The sequence below is a fragment of the Bos indicus genome, chromosome 7 (assembly GCF_029378745.1).
Source record: "Bos indicus isolate NIAB-ARS_2022 breed Sahiwal x Tharparkar chromosome 7, NIAB-ARS_B.indTharparkar_mat_pri_1.0, whole genome shotgun sequence".
In the NCBI taxonomy this organism is placed as follows: domain Eukaryota; kingdom Metazoa; phylum Chordata; class Mammalia; order Artiodactyla; family Bovidae; genus Bos; species Bos indicus.
The window spans coordinates 3830572-3850209 of record NC_091766.1 but is presented as its reverse complement, the minus strand read 5'-3'; the positions used below and the strand labels follow the sequence as shown (position 1 = coordinate 3850209).

Sequence of the window (19638 nt, the reverse complement as noted above, 5' to 3'; positions counted from 1 at the left end):
ACTCAGCCCCCTCAGGGAGGATGGAAGGGGTTCCTCTTAACTTTCCAGAGATAAAATCAGGTGGCTCTGCCATGACATGCAGCGAAAGTGGAAGGTCCCTGGGGAAGGTGCTCTGCATCAGGTGAGCACAAGAGAGACCTGCACGCACCTTCTGTGAATTTAAGATGGTGGGAGCATGCCCACTTTGTTGCCTTGGTTTACTGCAGAAAGGAGAAGGAAACTTAAATTGTAACCAGTCTTCTGTGAACCATTGTTGGCTGCTGCTTTTTCTTTTTTTAAGTTATTTTTTAAAAAGTTAGCCCGTTGACATTTAAGAGCCTAAGTTACTCTAGTAGGTGACCCATGGAGTGAAATGCAGTGCAGACGTCTCATCACTGCACAGTGAGTTGGTGACTCATACTTGGGCACACACTCAGGCCACGGCACGAGTTGCGGGCTCTGAGATTCCCTAAGGAGAGATGCTGAGCTGGGTGACAGAGATGTCCAGATGTCCTCAGGCCCAGGTGGCCCCAGCCCAGCTCCTCAGTGAGTTGCCCTCATAGTACTGAAGTGCACTGTGCACATATAATTTTTGTTACATGTCATGACATGAGAAAGATGGGGCATCTGATCTGTGCTTGCCATGCACACCATTCTGAGAAGAGACGATTTCCTTGGTCTTGGGGGTCTTAACAGCTATTGTGAAGCAGGTTCGTTGTGTGGGACTGGACTGTTGGAGGGAGTGTTCCCTGCACTGGAGTGTCAGGGAGGGATGGCACTGGCAAATCACTGTCCTGGACCTCAGGGTTTATGGAAAGTCTTAGTGGGAAATAAGTTTGAAAAATGATTATCGTTGATGACCTTAAATGGAGGGCTGATGACACTTGATACTAAAAGCAGGGAGAGCCCTCCGGTTTGTGAGGAGGAATATGCTGACTTGAATTGGGTAGGGAAGCCAGTGAGGTAAAAGGGCCACTGATAAGAGGCAGGCATGAGCTGACGTTGCCTTGAATTTGCCTGATGGGGAGTAAAAAGCAGGGACAGGTGCCAGAGATCCTGTGCGTGAATATAGGGTAGGGATTAACTGGATACCAGGGGCTGAGGACAAGTCATCTGTTCATTCAGCAACTGGGGTCCCTTCTCTGCCTGACCTGTGCTGTGCCCCTGGGTTCTGGCGATGGGTGAGATGGCTGGCTCCTGTCCTCGGGGGTCTTAACTCTTCATGGGGAGATAGGGCGCGGTGCTCTGGGAAAGAGGAAGGGTGGGCAGGAGCGTGTCCAGGTGGTGGCTCCCGAGTGGGGGCTGGAGGGTGGCACAGGCCCTGAGATGGTGGGCCTTAAGTTTTCAGGTGCTGAGTTTGAGCTAAGGTGAGGTGAGCTGGGTCCTAGAGAAGTGTGGTCTGAGATCGTGTCTCCTTCCTGGGAGAAGCCAGGCGTTGTGAGACAGCTCAGCCTGTGGGCCTGGATGGCCGCGCTCTGCTTCACTGGGATTCATAGTGGATTGAGGTATGGGGGGTCGTGTGTGGTCATCAGGACCCAGGACCCTCATGAACTGAGGGGTGTGTGTCTTTGACCCTTCTCTGGGGGCTGGGTGGGAACTTGATTTGTCCTTGTGTCTCCTCCTCCCCAAACTAGCAGTGCTTTGTGTTAGATGAAAGTGTGGTAAATAACAGATAAAAGAATAAAATATCTGAGGGATGGTCCCGTATATGAACAGTTTGTTCTGCTGTGTTCCCAAGAGTGAAGTAGTGATGAGTGGATTGAAATTAGGAGGACACGGCCCTTAACTTCGTCTGAGAAAGAGCTTTGTAGTAGTTAAGAGGGACCAAGAAGAGGCTCAGTGTGATTCCTGTGCCCCAAGAGCTGGTTGGTAATCAGCATTTTCTAAAGTCTGAGAATTTTCCAGCTTGAGGCTTTGGACACTTTTCCAGACAGACCTAGAGCGATTAAGACACTTCCCTGAAACATCCACATGAATTTTTCCAACAGCTGCTACTTTCTAGTTTGAAAAAGTTACCCTGTTTCATGCATTGCTCAAATGCTTTCAAATCCTGACTCTTCTGGCAGAGTTCAGGGAAGAAGACAGGTGGATGTCCTGCCAAATGACAGTACGGGTTTTGAGAGTAGGGAGGCGTTGTGGACGCAGGAAGGAAGGGGGCCTTGGAGACTTGGCCCTTGGAAAGAATGACTTGGTTCTGAGAGTGGCATCTGCCTGATGATGGCCAGGGGTCCCAGTTTTGAGGTTAAGGGTGGGAGTGAGGAATCAGGAGAGTTAGGCTGAGGGCATCAGACTGGTGCCTCGTGCACAGAGCTGGGCGGGCCAGCATGCGTCCCGGCCTCCAGCCACCTCAGGAATCCCTCCCTTCAGGGCCCGGGCTGCCCCCGGCTCCATGCTCCGTGGGCTGGGGAGACTGCCGAGTCAGTGACCAGAGGACCTGTCTCCTTCCCTGGTCTGTGTCTGCTCTGTCTCCTGCCCACTGTGAGCACTTTGCTCTTCCGATGGAAGGAGAGCAGCTCAGTCTGCACGAGTCCTCTCCGCGGGCCCCAGGTCTGCTTGGTGGATGCTGAGTGTGGTTGGCGTATGTGTACATCTCACACAATGGAAAAGACGAAAGGGTCTTCATTTATATTTACGGCCCGGGCTGGCAGTGTTGATCAGGTCCTCTTCCCTTAGCTTGTGTGTACCCTGGCAGGTAGGCGCTTAGAAATCTGTGCTTCAGCACCCTCCGAGGGTTTTAGTGCCTCTCATAGAAGGTGAAGACCCACATAAGTCCCTGAATTTGCTGTATGGTTCGTGGAATGGGGTTTGCACAGCGAGGTTTCCTGAAATTCAGGAAAGGGTTAAGTTAGTGTGCTCTATTAAGAGGAACGGAGGTTGTACTGACCTTTGCTTTAGGACGTTCTCCCAGAACCTTGGGAAGGATCCAGCCTTAGGATGGCCTTAGTTAGAGACAGGCTGCTCCCCAAGGTGTCATGGTTGAGATTGGAGCCTGGGTCTGGATCCCCATTTAACCCTGTAACCCTGGCCAATCACCATGACTTCTCTCAGCCTGTTTTCTCACCTGTCAAGTGTTCGGTGTGACGTGTGGGTGACGTTGGCAGTCCCCCCGTGTGAAGTGTGGGTAGTGTTAGCGGTACCTGTGTGGAGTACGGGTAGCGTTGGTAGTACCTCATTCTGTGGTTATGAGGATTAAATGAAATCAGGCATGTAAAGTACTGGCACCATGCCTGGCACCAAATAAAGAATTTAATAATTGTTAGCCACTGTTACACTTTTTTTTCCTCCTTTAGTAACAAAATCTCTTGTCAGTGTGCTAAAGGTGGTTCTCTGGATGTTCCCGCCTTTGTCGGCAGTGGGCTTTTTTTTCTGCAGCAGTTTGAATCTGTGTGCCCAGCGGTGGCTTTGTCAATGAAGAGTCAGGCCCTCCCCTTCCCATGCCACCAAAACTTGATGAACACTGGAAGGAGTCCTGGACCACGGGGGACCGCGGAGCCCCCACTTCCAGCAGTCATGTCACTGGGGCCTTGGGGACAGAGCTGCAATGACTGGGACCTAGGTCTGTGTGAGGCGGCTGGTGACAGAGCATGGCAGTGGGGTGGGCCGTGGAGGAGGCCAGAGGGGTCCTGCAAGGTGCGCCCAGTAAAGGGGAGGTGACTGGACACCTCGCTCTTGCCTCCCTGGCACTCCTCCTCCTCCCCCCTCTTCACCCCTTTTGGTCTGGGAGGGCTGGGGACCTGGGACTCGAAGCGACTTCCCAGAGGATTTCTTGCTTAGGTTGGCTTATGTTGGCAGGACTTGTGTCATTGGGACGAGATGGACTTGTGGGCTCCTTGGGGCCACTTAGCACCGTGTTTCTCTAGAATGTGTGGTCTGCGCTCTCAACAACTGACAGCTTTGAAGTGTACCTTTGCCTGGAAGATAAAGTGTGTGCTGGCTGGTGTGTGTGCCCACGTGCTCGTGCTTGTGCACCCGTGTGAAGGCTCTGTGTGTGCCGTGTGTGCCTGCTGGCTGGCGTAGAGCCCGACCCAAGCAGGCACTCTGCTGTTTGCAAATGGAGCAAAGACATTTCAGTCAGTGTTGGATGTGGACTTTGTGTGGCAGAGTCCTGCCTTTTGTGGGGTCCCTGGCTTACTCTGGGGTGAGTTTCAGGTACAGGCAAAGTCCCCCTGAGGGCACAACCCACAGGCTCTTTGGACTTCTTATCTTAAGGCAGAGATTCACATGGCGTTTGCATTGTACCTCACAGCCCATCAGTGTAGACTAAAGTCTACCACCAAGGCAAATTCCGATTTGCAGCAGAGGACAAAGCAAAGCATATTTCAAAATTCTGGTCTCACCGCTGCACCCCTGGAGGTAGGCACTCTCCTGAAGCCTTGGTAGGGGAGGGGCCCCGGTGCCTCTCTCCTGGAGCCGCTCCTCCAGGTGTCCATGTCCCTAGTGCAGTTTCCTTTCTGTCTGCTCCCCAGATGCTGGCTTCTTGGCCGAGTGGAGCAGGACTCTTCCCAGCCAGCGAGGCACCTCCTCTCCGCATTGGCCCTTCTGTGAGGAGGAAGCACTGACGGCCACAGAAGTGGGTGTTGCCCCGCTCCCCTCTTGCCCGCCTCCTCTAAGACCTTGGGGGCTCTGCTTCTCCATCTTGGGCTCCACTTACCCTGTAAGGGCTGGGGGCAGTGGACAGTTGGACGGTCCCCTGAAACACCCTCCCTTAGAAACCCCTCTATCCTGACGCTCTCTGAGCGTACCTTTATTGTCGGGTACGTTGTCAGGAAGATGCGGTGTATGTTCATGTCATCTCTGTTTATTTTTAATTGGCTTGTGTAGTGCAGGCTTGTGTGTAGGACTTCCCCGGTGGCTCACATGGTAAAGAATCTGCATGCAGTGCAGGAGACCTAGGTTTGATCCTTGGGTTGGGAAAATCCCCTGGAGGAGGGCATGGCAACCTACTCTAGTATTCTTGCCTGGAAAATCCCACGAACAGAGGAACCTGGTGAGCTACAGCCCATGGGGTTGCAGAGAGTCGGACACGACTGAGCGAGTAAGCACAGCCCAGTGCAGGGCCACAGTTCACTGGTGGGTGTTGCCATTGTGGTTTCTTTTTTCAAACTTTGCAGCATTCTAATCAGTTGTGCAATTTAAAAGAATTATTTTTCTTTATGGCTACGCTGTTTGTTGATGTGTGTGAGTTTTCTCTAGTTGTGGCAAGTGGGCACCACTCTGTAACTGTGGTGCTTGAGCTTCTTACTGTGGTGGTTTCTCGTGTTGCGGAGTGTGGGCTGAGTAGTTACGGCACATGGGCTTAGTTGCTCCATGGCATATGGGGTCTTCCCAGACCAGGGATCAAACCCGTGTCTCCTACATTGGCAGGTGGATTCTTTACTCCTGAGCCACCAGGGAAGCCCTTGCCAGTATTTTTTTGTGCAGTTTATTTGGGGAGTGGAGGGAAGGACTGAGTGATAGTGAAGCATGTCGGGGACTTGGGCCTGGTCTGGGAAGCAAGTTTCTAGAATTGTACTTGTAGCTGTGGGTATACCAGCCCCATGGGATTTGTTCTGTACACAGGCCTCAAAATGTTAGAATGATGTTGTTCTGCCTCGGAAGAGGCGTTGTGTTGAGTGAAATAAACCAGACAATAAAGCACAAGTACTGCATGATTTCTACTTAAATGAGATGCCTAGAGTAGTCAGATTCATAGAAACAGAAAGTAGGATGGTGGGTGCCTGGACGGGGTGTGAGGGAGGGAAGAATGGGTGATTAGTGTGTAATGGGGACAGAGTTTCAGTTTTGCAAGGTGAAGGAGTTCTGGAGATGGGTGGTGCTGATGGCTGCACAGCAGTGTGAGTGTACTTAATGCCACTAAACTGTGCACTTCAAATGACTAAGACCAGAAAAATGACTAAGTCAGTCAGTGTTACATATATTTTATTAATACCACATTGAGGAAGAAAAACAAAAGGGAACCTTTGTGAATATAGAAATATCCTGCATCTTTATGAGAGCATTATTTTTATCCTCCAAATGTCAGCTTAGAGAGAAATGAACAAAGGCACTCCCATTTTGATGGTCTGCCTTATGTCAGATACTAGGGGCTTTAAAAAGATACGCATAGTTCTAGAAGGCTCATTGTAACATCATCTTGGGAGCATGATTCCGTGGGTGTTCTTTGGTCCCTAGGAGGGTGGGGCCTGGATGCTCTTCTCCCCTCGGTGGGGTGACATAGGACTGGGGTCTGCAGGAGGTTAGGGGGGCAGTGTCCTGGAACACCTGAGGTCTCCCCCCCGTGCCTGAAGAGGCTGAAGGTACCCCTTGTTTCCCGTGGCCCTTTGTCAGAGAACCCCTCAGGGTGGCGCGTATTTACGGGCGTGCACACAAGGGGGACTTGGGTTCGTAGGTCCTCGCTGCCAACACCGAAGTTGTTTCGTCTTTTGTTCTGACATTTTCTTCAGGGTGTCCTTTCATAACGTAACGCACTAATGCTAAATCCTTCAAACACTAGTCTCAGGTCTGTCTAGAGGTGGACATTTGATTCCTGTGCATTTTAAATATGGGGGGAGGTGGTTTCTCTGATGTTTTGAATGCACCTGCAAGGTGGATTGCTTGGGCAGCTGCTAGGGAGTGAGCGTGAAGACACTGAAATGCTACTGCTAAGTCGCTTCAGTCGTGTGTGACTCTGTGTGACCCCATAGACGGAAACCCACCAGGGATTCTCCAGGCAAGAACACCGGAGTGGGTTGCCATTTCCTTCTCCAATGCATGAAAGTGAAAAGTGAAAGTGAAGTTGCTCAGTCGTGTCTGACTCTTAGTGACCTCATGGACTGTAGCCCACCAGGCTCCTCCGTCCATGGGGTTTTCCAGGCATGAGTACTGGAGTGGGGTGCCACTGCCTTCTCCAAGGACCCTCATTATAAGGAGGCTTAGGATTTTGAGGAACAGCAGTAATCATAGTCAAAGAACTAGTTGCTTCTGTTGGAGAGCCTGCCTGGAGCCAGGCTCTGTCGCTTGGTCCTCAGGCTGATCTTGAGTCCTAAGGGGTAAGTGAGCCCCCAGGGGCACAGTCGGATTTGGCCCCAGAGTGTTTGAATTGTCAGGAGAGTCGGGGCCGAGCAGTTGGTTGTGTGTGATTCATCAGGAGGACTCTGTCCATCATCATCAGGGTGGTCTGGTGGTGTGAAAGGGAGGGATATCCAGAATGCTTAGGAGAGAGGAGGGGGGTTGTGGAGTCAAGTCTTCAGGAGGGCATGGGTCTGTTGGAAAGACTGTTGATGGTATTTTTTCAAGTGAAGTCGCTCAGTCGTGTTCGACTCCTTGCGACCCGTGGACTGTAGCCCACCAAGCTCCTCCGTCCATGGGATTCTCCAGGCAAGAATACTGGAGTGGGTTGCCATTTCCTTCTCCAGGGGATCTTCCCGACCCAGGGATGGAAGGAATGCAAAAGGAGAAGGGGGCGGCAGAGGGTGAAATGGTTAGAAGATCTCATCGACGCAATGGACGTAAGTTTGAGCAAACTCCGGGAGGGGGTGGACAGAGGAGCCTGGCTTTCAGCAGTCCATGGGGTTGCAAAGAGTTGGACGTTGACTGAGTGACTGAACAACTACAACAAAATAGAGTTTTGGCCATAAGAAAGAGGGAGGGGATGTTGGTGAATGGGTACTGGGGTGTAGCGCTCACTTCTCAGCAGTGACAGGGAGGCGCTTCTGACACAAGGCCAGTGAGGACTGTGGGAGTCTCCAAGCACCTTTCTCCAAACAGCCGTGTGAGGGAGTCTCGGGAGCGCCTCCCCCGAGAAGCCTTGGCCCCCAGGGGCTGTGGCGATGCTGTGGCCTTGCCTGTCTCCACGTGTTGTTTATTCCTAATGTTATTTATATTGTTATGTTTTTCCATCAAGTTGGTGGTGAAAACAGGCTTCCCAAGTGGCTCAGTGGTAAAGAATCTGCCTGCCAATCCAGGAGACATAGAGACGTGGGTTTGATCCCTGGGTTGAGAAGATCCCCTGGAGAAGGAAAGGGCTACCCAGCCCAGTGTTCTTGCCATGGGGTCACAGAAGAGCTGGGCACGGCTCGGCGCCTGAGCACAGTGGCGAGAGCGCAGTGGCTGGGTGCTTGTGACCGGCGCAGAACGCCGTGGTGTCGTCTCTTCTGCATTCCTTGTTGGGCCTTGGATAGGATGAACAAGAGCCCTTCCTCTTGTGGTACGTGGAGTGTTTGGAGGAGAGAACCGAGTGGGATGCTTGTCAGATGTCAAGGTCAGCCACGCCAAGTGATGGGGTTTTAACCCTTGGGGATGAAAGGGAGAGGGTTTCTGAGTAATACGTGTTTTGAGTCTGACAGATGAGTTGGGGGAAGGAAGTACTTTCCTAGGAGTGAGAATAGCATGTGGAAAGTCCGGGTCATAGAGGAAGGCAGATATGGTGGGTAAAGGAAACAAGAGCGGTGTGGTTGGAGGCAGGAGTATGGTGTATGTACCCACACGTACGTGCATGCCTATACATACATGCATGCCAGGTGACTTCCTGGGGTCGCCTGCCTAAACAGGCAGGGTCCTAAAGGCTGTGGTGAGGTGTTGGGAGCTTTAAGGAGCTTCAGGAAGGGATGGTGTGGGGACACAGTCTGTCTCTTGGTGAGGCCATGGTTGCTGTGGCTGAGGGGGGACAGGCAGGGGCCCTTCAGAGGTCTGGGGGGCATGTACTGCTTGTTACCCCAGTGGGTGCTCTGGCTTGACGGTGGAGATCGTCCAGCTCTGGTTGCCAAGGATAGGCTTGTGCAGCTGGCCTCACTGTCAGCTCCGTGGCCCTCGTGGGGCTGAGTCTCCCTCTCCAGTCTGCCTAGTCATGCTCTCCCTGCCTCTGTGGGGATACAGGGTTAATGAGGCTCTGGGCCTGGGGGAGAGCAGGTACTGCTTGGTCCCGGGGGGTGTGGAGCCAGAGCACACCCTCGCTGCGCCTGCGCTCTGATCTTGTCTCAGGCAGGCAGCTTTGACCGAGTCACCTGTGTCCCGGGAATGCTGAGCGGAGCCCACCAGCTCGGTCTCGTTGGCTTTTGGGGTCCACGTTGTCTTTGTCACTGCTGCTCAGCTTTGCCCTGTGGACGAAAGCAGCCCTAGACAGGCTGACCCTGGGTGGATGCGGCTGTGTCCTAGGAAACCCATTTCCTAGAGCAGGCCCAGGCCGGAGTTTGTGATCCTGGATTAGGGAATTGACTCTGAGCCAAGTTAATCTTTCCCTAGCCAGGCAGCACATGTTGGAGCAGTGTGACCTTTGGGCTTCCCTGGGGTAATCCACTGTTGGCCTGCCTCAGTTTCTCCCTTTCTCATAGGGCTGGCTGGGGATTTCGTCTCCTTGACAAGTAGCAGTGCAGTTGCTTCGATTGTTGGCAGAAGGGTCTAGGGTAGCCCTTTGTTTCCGGAGGTGGTGCTTGGACCTAGGGGTGGGAGACAGTGAATGGGATTGTTGGGTTTCACCTTGGCGGTTTTTTGGGTTTAATACCATGTTCTTGGGCCTGGATTGGAGCTACGGTGGTTAAATGTTTGGATGAGACACAACTGAGGAATTTCAGAGGCAGCACAAGTGTTTGAGTGCAGACAGTGCTGAGGAGGAGACCAGAGGCGTGAGGCTTCCACAGGACCAGGCCTCGGAAGGGGCGCTGTGGCCCTCGGGGGAGCCCCTCAGAGAGCCCAGGCTTCCCCGGCAGGTGCCCTTGGCCCCTGAGAGCTGTCCCTGGGCTGGCCGTGGGCACTGCAACTTCAGTGTCTCTGAGGAACACTGGAGCTCCCTAGACAGCAGCCAGTGTCTGGCCAGGGCCTCCTCACCTCAAGTTCAAAGGGCGCGGACCTCACTTGCCTGACCTGGAAAGGAAGTGGCAGCAGTGGGCTTCTGTTCCCTGAAGTGCAGTGGCTTGATTTCATGTAAATCACCAGTCACTGCCTCCTCACCAAGCGAGATCTTCCTCAGGTTGGGAAATCGTTCGGGTAGGTCGAAGGTTTGGGGTGTTGAGTGTGTGCATGTTAAGTGGAGTACCTAGGTGCAGGGTCAGAGCCAAACCATAATGATTTATCAAGGGAGCGGAAGAGTCTCTTATGAGTTGGTAATTGTGTACTTAAGGGTTACTCGATACTGTTTTAAATGTATGGGTTGGAAATAAAAATAGTAAAAACTCTCTAAACCCCGGCCAATGTGGGGTCAATGGCACAGCAGCCCAAAGGATATATCCGTGAAAACTGATTACGGTTTCTTTTAGAGAGGTGCTCCCAGTTCTGTTGGTGCTAAGGGGTCTCTGCTTGGTTTCTGCTCCTTCCTGAATTTTGCACTAATTGTATCAAGGGGTGATTGCTTATGAACTCCTCAGGTTGATTCCTTCTCCTTTAGTGTTAAACCATCTCTGCTCATTCATTCCATAAACATTTATTGAGTGCCAGACATGCTGCAGGTGCTTGAAATGAAATTAGGCCCCAGGCAGATAGCCCTTTCCTTGTGGCGTCTTTGTTCTTCCTCTGAGAAAGTCCATAGACATGGTAACTATGTTGTGTGCAGTTTGAGGAGGGCTTGAGGTGTGGGAGAGAAGGGGCAGAGTGAGCAAGGTGGACCTCTTTGAGGGAGACATTTGAGCAGTGATTTGGGGGTAAAGGGAGAAGTCAGTCCTCGGAGTGAGAGTGATTGAGGCAGAGAGAGCAGCTAGCACAAATGGTCTAACAAGTACAGTTGGAACTGACTGTATACAGACATTTCTGAGAAATCGTGTGAAGCTGAATATGGACTGGGCATTTGTTGACATTTAGGGCTTATTGTATGGTAGTTATGTCTTCAAAGGCCATTTTCAACTTTGGCTGCAAACTGAAGACTTGATTGTTTAAAATGATAGTGTATCTGGGATTTTGTTGAAGACCTTAAAGGACCCCAAGGCAGAAGGGTGCATGGTGTGTTGGAGGCCAGCATGACTGGGAGGTGGGGTGGACATGCCTCTGGGATCAGGAGAGGACAGGACTTCACTCTGAGTGAGAATGCAGGGCCTTCGGGGGGTTTTGAGCTGAGGAGTAAAAGCAGGAGCTCCAGTTTGCAGACCTCCGCCCTACTGCTGGAGGATGGTGTGGCCAGTGGAGGTGTGAGAGGTGGGTGGACCCCACATGTGCTTGACAGCAGAATCAGTAGGATTTCCTGATGGACTGGATGATGGGTAAACGGATTAAGAAGGTAACACCAGATTTTAATCTGAGCGTCTTGAAAGACTGAATTTGCTGTGAGGTAAAGTGGGGAATGACAGAATGTGGTCCACTGGAGAAGGGAATGGCAAACCACTTCAGTATTCTTGCCTTGAGAACCTCATGAACAGTATGAAAAGGCAAAATGATAGGATACTGAAAGAGGAACTCCCCAGGTCAGTAGGTGCCCAACATGCTACTGGAGATCAGTGGAGAAATAACTCCAGAAAGAATGAAGGGATGGAGCCAAAGCAAAAACGGTACCCAGTTGTAGATGTGACTGGTGATAGAAGCAAGGTCCGATGCTATAAAGAGCAGTATTGCATAGGAACCTGGAATGTCAGGTCCATGAATCAAGGCAAATTGGAAGTGGTCAAACAGGAGATGGTAAGAGTGAATGTCGACATTCTAGGAATCAGTGAACTAAAATGCACTGGAATGGGTGAACTTAACTCAGATGACCATTATATCTACTCCTGTGGGCAGGAATCCCTTAGAAAAAATGGAGTAGCCATCATGGTCAACAAGAGTCCGAAATGCAGTACTTGGATGCAATCTCAAAAACGACAGAATGATCTCTGTTCGTTTCCAAGGCAGACCATTCAATATCACAGTAATCCAGCCTATGCCCCAATCACTAATGCCGAAGAAGCTGAAGCTGAATGGTTCTATGATGACTTACAAGACCTTTTAGAACTAACACCCAAAAAAGATGTCCTTTTCATTATAGGGGACTGGAATGCAAAAGTAGGAAGTCAAGAAACACCTGGAGTAACAGGCAAATTTGGCCTTGGAATACGGAATGAAGCAGGGCAAAGACTAATAGAGTTTTGCCAAGAAAATGCACTGGTCATAACAAACACCCCTTCCAGCAACACAAAAGAAGACTCTACACATGGACATCACCAGATGGTCAACACCGAAATCAGATTGATTATATCCTTTGCAGCCAAAGATGGAGAAGCTCTATACAGTCAGCAAAAACAAGACCGGGAGCTGACTGTGGCTCAGATCAGGAACTCCTTATTGCCAAATTCAAACTTAAATTGAAGAAAGTAGGGAAAACCACTAGACCATTCAGGTATGACCTAAATCAAATCCCTTAAGATTATACAGTGGAAGTGAGAAATAGATTTAAGGAACTAGATCTGATAGACAGACTGCCTGATGAACTATGGATGGAGGTTTGTGACATTGTACAGGAGACTGGGATCAAGACCATCCCCATGGAAAAGAAATGCAAAAAAGCAAAATGGCTGTCTGAGGAGGCCTTACAAATAGCTGTGAAAAGAAGAGAAGCAAAAAGCAAAGGAGAAAAGGAAAGATATAAGCATCTGAATGCAGAGTTCCAAAGAATAGCAAGGGAGAGATAAGAAAGCCTTCCTCAGTGATCAATGCAAAGAAATAGGGGAAAACAACAGAATGGGAAACACTAGAGATCTCTTCAAGAAAATTAGAGATACCAAGGGAGCATTTCATGCAAAGATGGGCTCAATAAAAGACAGAAATGGTATGGACCTAACAGAAGCAGAAAATATTAAGAAGAGGGGGCAAGAATACACAGAAGAACTGTACAAAAAAGATCTTCATGACCCAGATAATCACGATGGTGTGATCACTCACCTAGACATCCTGGAATGTGAAGTCAAGGGGGCCTTAGAAAGCATCACTACGAACAAAGCTACGACGAACACAGCTAGTGGAGGTGATGGAATTCCAGTTGAGCTATTTCAAATCCTGAAAGATGATGCTATGAAAGTGCTGCACTCAATATGCCAGCAAATCTGGAGAACTCAGCAGGGGCCACAGGACTGGAAAAGTTCAGTTTTCATTCCAATTCCAAAGAAAGGCAATGCCAAAGAATGCTCAAACTGCCGCACAATTGCATTCTTCTCACACACTAGTAAAGTAATGCTCAAAATTCTCCCAAATCAGGCTTCAGCAATATGTGAACCGTCAACTTCCAGATGCTCAAGCTGGTTTTAGTAAAGGCAGAGGAACCAGAGATCAAATTGCCAACATCTGCTGGATCATCAAAAAAGCAAGAGAGTTCCAGAAAAACATCTATTTCTGCTTTATTGACTATGCCAAAGCCTTTGACTTTGTGGATCACAATAAACTGTGGAAAATTCGTCAAGAGATGGGAATACCAGATCACCTGACCTGCCTCTTGAGAAACCTATATGCAGGTCAGGAAGCAGCAGTTAGAACTGGACATGGAACAACAGACTGGTTCCGAATAGGAAAAGGAGTATGTCAAGGCTGTATATTGTCACCCTGCTTATTTAACGTCTATGCAGAGTTCATCATGAGAAACGCTGGGCTGGAGGAAGCACAAGCTGGAATCAAGATTGCTGGGAGAAATATCAATAACCTCAGATATGCAGATGACACCACCCTTATGGCAGAAAGTGAAGAGGAACTAAAAAGCCTCTTGATGAAAGTGAAAGAGGAGAGTGAAAAAGTTGGCTTAAAGCTCAACATTCAGAAAACTTCAGATCATGGCATCTGGTCCCATCACTTCATGGCAAATAGATGGGGAAAACAGTGGAAACGGTGTTAGATTTATTTTTTTGAGCTCCAAAATCACTGCTGATGGTGATTGTAGCCATGAAATTAAAAGACGCTTACTCCTTGGAAGAAAAGTTATGACCGATAGCATATTAAAAACCAGAGACATTACTTTGCCAGCAAAAGTCCGTCTAGTCAAGGCTATGGTTTTTCCTGTGGTCATGTATGGATATGAGAGTTGGACTGTGGAGAAAGCTGAGCGCCGAAGAATTGGTGCTTTTGAACTGTGGTGTTGGAGAAGACTCTTGAGAGTCCCATGGACTGCAAGGAGATCCAACCAGTCCATTCTAAAGGAGATCAGTCATGGGTGTTCATTGGAAGGACTGATGCTGAAGCTGAAACTCCAGTACTTTGGCCACCTCATGCGAAGAGTTGACTCATTGGAAAAGACTCTGATGCTGGGAGGGATTGGGGGCAGGAGGAGAAGGGGATGACAGAGGATGAGATGGTTGGATGGCATCACTGACTCAATGGATGTGAGTCTCGATGAACTCTGGGAGTTGGTGATGGACAGGGAGGCCTGGCGTGTTGCGATTCTTGGGGTCGCAAAGAGTCGGACATGACTCAGCAACTGAACTGAAAGTGGGGAAGGTTGTGGTTCAGGGTGATAGTCTGAGATGACCTGAAAACGTCTTATATGTTGCATAGTGTCCATTATGCACTGTGTGCACTACTATAGCAGGTTAAGGGACTTGGCATTCGCCCCTTAGGAAGATGTCCAGTGTGTCTTATGGTTTCAGAGTTGGGGTACTGGGTGTTGCAGATCATCTGTCCACATGAGCGTGGGTATGTTCTGTTCATTTATCTGCTCATCTGCTTTTACCTGCATGTCACGCTCTTGGTTACATACTTGATGGTATGTCTCCAGATTTGTTTCATTTTCAGTGTTTCATTATTCTAGGTCTTTTGCATCTCCATATAAATTTTGGAATCAGCCTGTTTTTTTCCCAGCAAAACATGCTGGCAAATTTTTGATTGGGGCTTTGCATCAATTTAGGGGAGAACTGACAACTTTCTGATCCATGGAATAGTCATCTCTCTATTTGGGTTTTCTCTCACTAATCTTGGTGACATCTTACTGTAATCCAGGTCACAGGTCTTGTCCATGTTTTTAAAAATCAGGTTTATCCTTAGGTAGTTTACATTTATGCTGTATTAATTATTACTGTTTTTTTAGAGCTTTGCGTTTGTTTTTCCCCCCAAAGATTTATTACCTCGTTCCTTGTCTGTGGTGGATCTTTGTTGCTGTGCACAGGCTTTTCTCGGGTCGTGGGCAGGGACTGCTCTTGGTTGTGACGCACAGGCTTCTTACTGTGCTGACTCTTCTTGTTTCGGAGCATGGGCTCTAGGCGTGCAGGCTTCAGTAGTTGTGGTGCTCGGGCTTAGTTGCTCCTTGGCGTGTGGTTCTTCCTGGACCAGGATCCAACCTGTGTCCCCTGAATTGGCAGGCAGATTCTTAACCATTGGACCAGCAGGGCAGTCCGAGCCTTGGGCTTTAAAAAACTTTATTTACTTATTTGGCTGCGCAGGGTCTTAGTTGTGGCATGTGAGATCTAGTTCCCTGACCAGGGATTAAACTTGGTCCCTAAGAGCAGGGAATCTTAGCCACTGGCCCGCCACAGAAGTTCTGAATTTTGATTGTTTGTTGCCATTGCGTGGAAATACCTCTGACTTTTGTATATTGACCATGATCCTGAAGAGAGCAGGTGCTTGGAAAAGCCCCGGACTACTCCTGAGGTTTCCCTCTCCGAGGCAGAGAGAGGTGTTGGCTCCAGGGAATTAATGGTATCTACTGCATTTCCCAGACTGAATAGGGTCTAAAAAAGTGACAGAAAGGGCCCCTCTCCCTAGGAGCTAGCCCTAATGGTGGCTGTAGCCAGCTCTGGGCCCCACTGAGGAGGGCTCTGTGTGCTCCTTGGTGCCCAAAGATCTTTCCATATGATGTTTGCTTATTTTGCAAGTTCTCCTGTGGGAGTGTTTCTCGACATCCATGAGCTGTGAATTTCTGTGAACCCAGTTTAAATATAAAGGTTTCATACCAGAGTGAGCTCCTGGTAGTCATGTGGGTGCAAAGAATGACAGCAGAGGTGACACTGACAATATTTGGCAAGCTACAACTGACAGCTGCCGGGGAGGCTGAGATTTGGCTGGTTCCCTGGCTTGAGCCTGTGTGCCCATTGCACTGGACATCTAACCTCACAAAGGAGGGAAACTCATGCTGTCTCTGTGACCTTGGGAGAGTTCCTGAACGTTCTTGAGCCTTAGTTTTTGGGTCTGTAAAACGAGGCAGCCCCTTTTTGCCTGGGCCGTGTAAGCCTTTTAGAGCTGATCCCTGGGTAAAACTTCTAGTTGCCCTGTGGCAGTGAGGCCACTTCCATGTGGGAGATGAAGTTTATCCATCCTTGGGCACCTCATGTCCCCAGCTTCATGAGGGCAAACTCTGCCCTGCCTGTAATAGTGGGTGGTTTTCTTGGGGTCTGTGTTTAGGTGTGGGGACTGGAGAGGGGAGAGGTCACCTCGGAAGAGGGAGATGTGGTGACCTTGGACAAGTTCCTGAATATCACATATGTCAGATCCCTTAGCTGTCAAATGGGAATGATTTTGTAACTTAACCCTGAAACTGTCCAGGGGATTCAAAGAGGTAACTGAATTTTAACGTAGTACCTGGAACTCACTACTGAACATCTATTAAATGCTAGTATGTCTGTTTTGCTGTTAATGTCATTACTATTATAATCACGACCTTGAGCCGTTTTTTGTGTGTTCAGTATGTTGGCTTGTGGTTGTGTACCACCTATTGTCTCTATCCATATTGTTTAAGATGGGATCTTTCGTGTCTGAGATCTTCGTGTTGACTGGTTGGTGCACCATACTGGGTCATACAGACAGAGACTGATAGAAATTGATTTCTTCAGCTTGCCCTCCTGTGGAAGGGTGCAGTCACAGAGCTCTGGCTGAAATCTAGAATTTTGCTGTGTAATTCCAGGGATTGGAGACATTTAAAATTGTCACTATGTACCAGTAACTTTTTTTGGAAACTCAATGTTTCTTCCTCTGTTCTTTGTTTTAGGTTGGCCAGCACGTTGACAGAAGTTGCCTTTTGACATAGCTCCCACCATGGCCGGCTGGTAGGACCGCTGTCCCATGCCCAGAAGCCAGGTGAGTGCGAGGTATCTCGCATCTGTGGAATGGAGGCTGGCTTACCCCATAGGCCCATTCAGGTCCTTGGACGTTGACACAGCACTGCTTCGGAAGCTGATGGCCACCTCCTAGCGAGGGAAGAAGGCCGGCACCTCGGGTTTTGCACATTGGGAGATCTCCTCGGGGCTGCCCAGGCCCTGCCTTCTCCGGATGGCCTTTTGCTCTCTTCTTATGTCTCACAGGTCACTTGTTTGAAAAGCCCAGGCCGCAGTAGAATGAGCTGTCCTCTGTGAGGATCAGGGGCAGAGCATAATCCTGGCCAGGTGGCCTCTGCCCTCTGGCCATTCCTGTGGTTTTCCAATGCCACGATTAGAGTTTATCCTTAACCACCCGTGCTTGGAGCGCATTGACCTTCCTGCACTCTGCGTCTGTGGGGAAACTGAGCCATCCCCCCCACTGCTTTGGGGTCTCAGGTGGAGACTGTCCAGGGCTTTTAGGACCCAACAGGACCGAGCCCAGAGCCGGGTAGTATTTTGTCTGTTACTATCAGGGTCTGGCTAGTGATGTTTTGGGCCAGGGCTACTTAACTGGAGAAGGTAGGACTGAAAGACGTCTTAGAAGATGAAGACACCTTGGAGACCTCCTCCCGGGTCAGTGAGCCGCTTCCTCTTGTGGGCCGGCCGGCCGGTGACTTTCCGAGGGGTGTATGCCCTTGAAACAGTGGCACAACCGCATGGGGCGAGACCTGGCTGCAGGGACAGCTCTGCTGGGTGAGCAGGACATGTGACAAGGGTTGGGTGTTGGTTTGTGAGGTTTCAGCTCTTACCTACATAGAGCAACAAAGTATGGGAATGGTCAAGTAATCCTGGGGTCAGGAAAACATTTCCAGAATGCTTCCCCAGCAAAAATAAATTTTCCTGGTGTTTAAAAATTTTTAATTGAGATAATTTGTATATCATCTAATTCACCCGTGTGTAGTATACAATTCGGTGATGTTTCGTGTGTTCAGGAGTTGTGCAGATGTCACCTTTGTGTAGTTAGGGAACACTTTCCTCACCCCCCAAAAAAACCCATACCTATTAGCAGTCCATCTCCAGTCCCTCTTCCTCAGCCCCCAGCAGCCACTCCTCTCCTTTATATCTCTGAATTTGCCTGTTCTGGACATTTCTTATCAATGGAGTCAGTCTATATGACCTTGTGCGTCTCACTTCTCATACTTAGCATGTTTTCAGGGTTCAGGGTTCGTCCACTCTGTAGCGTGAGTCAGTGCTTCGTCTGTTTTTGTGGGTGAGCGTATTCGATTGCATGGCTCAACTCCGTTTTGTTTATCTATTATCATCTGGGATAAATTTGGGCTATCCCCACCTCTTGGTAACTAGGACAGTGCTGTGAAGATTTATGCATGCAGATTTGTGGAGGTGTGCTTTGAGGTCCTCTGGACGTGCACCTTGGAGTGGAATTGTTGGATCACGAGTCTAATATTCTGAGGAAATGCCAGACTGTTGTCATGGCAGCTGCACCATTTTACACCCCCACCCTACCCCCCCAGCCCTACCCAGGGACACTATAGCTCTGGTGAAAATGTCTCAAAGAGTCTGTGCCGGTTTCTTAGAGCTAGTTGAGGATCATTGGTGTTAATGGTGCTCGTTACCTGGTGCTGGTGGCAGCGTGCAGTAGGCTGGCCACCTAGAAAGTGGGTTTGGCCCATGGTTGTCAGCAGGCTTTCTTTGAACGTTAGCATTTTAAAAAATTCATGGTACTTTATGTCTAGAAAAGGTCTCACTGCAGCCCAGGGTGAGGTGAGTGACCATCACTTGTCTAGTAGCCTAGGGCATTGTCTGAAGGCAGAGGGCTGGCTCAGGATTCTTTGAGGTCCTAGGCTGGATGACCTCATACCTGTCTGGCCCTTTGTTTTATTTTGTTTTCAATTTTGACCACGGTTCGGCATGTAGGATCTTGGTTCGCTGACCAGGGATTGAACCTGCACTCTGCAGTGCAAGTGCACCATCTCAAACACTGGACTGCCAGGAAAGTCCCTGCCTGGCCCCTTGTTTCCTGGGAAGCACATGGTCCGAGCAATACGTTCTTGGTGAGAGAATGAATGAAAGAAAACTCCTCCTTTCCTATCACAGGGCCAGCAAGGAAGACATAGCCATAACATTAGAAAGCAGTCAGGTTGGGGATCTGGGAGGGAATTTCTGGAAGCCACCTCAGGTGTTCCCTGTGGTCCTGCCTCTCTGTACCTGCTGTGTGAAGGGCTTGATGGGAAAATATGGTCTGCAGATGGCGGTGGCCGGTGATGGTCAATGTCAAACAGGCAAAAGCACCCTTGAGCAATTATTTTTAAAAAATGTATAAATACATCAGCTTGTGTACTTTTGGTCATGGGTGTAAGTCAGCCGAACAGATTGATTGATTGATTGTTCCACTTTCCACTGAACCGTGGCCTGTGGTCAGCTGGGGTCTTCTCATTCCTGCTGCCTGGGACTCAGTGGGCACGGAGAAAGAGCAAGGCGGGAGAGGGGCCGCGTCCTGGAGAGTCTTCCGACGCGCACACAGCCCGCGCACCACAGCCCGCGTTGTACGTGGTTGTCAGTGTGCACACTGAGGCTCGGTCTGCTTGCCTGGGCTGATGGAGTTGGTGTCTACCCTTGACTTCTGCCGGTCAGGTGTCTTGTCGTTCGGCAGCTGCAGACACTGCTCGTGTGCCCAGAGACTGGCCTCATGCTTGGTGTTAAGGACCAGAACGGGTACGACGTG

The 19638-nt window shown here is 49.7% G+C and overlaps 1 protein-coding gene across 6 annotated transcripts in view; it reads left to right on the top strand.

The window, feature by feature from the left end:
* Nucleotides 1–19638, top strand: part of GATAD2A (GATA zinc finger domain containing 2A) — a 98459-nt gene that overhangs the window by 22377 nt on the left and 56444 nt on the right. For all 6 annotated transcript variants that reach the window (XM_070792441.1, XM_070792437.1, XM_019963775.2 and 3 more), the window contains one exon: nt 16808–16896. In XM_070792441.1, the coding sequence (XP_070648542.1) occupies nt 16882–16896 (15 nt within the window). In that variant the 5' untranslated portion in view covers nt 16808–16881. The remainder of the gene's footprint in view (nt 1–16807; nt 16897–19638) is intronic.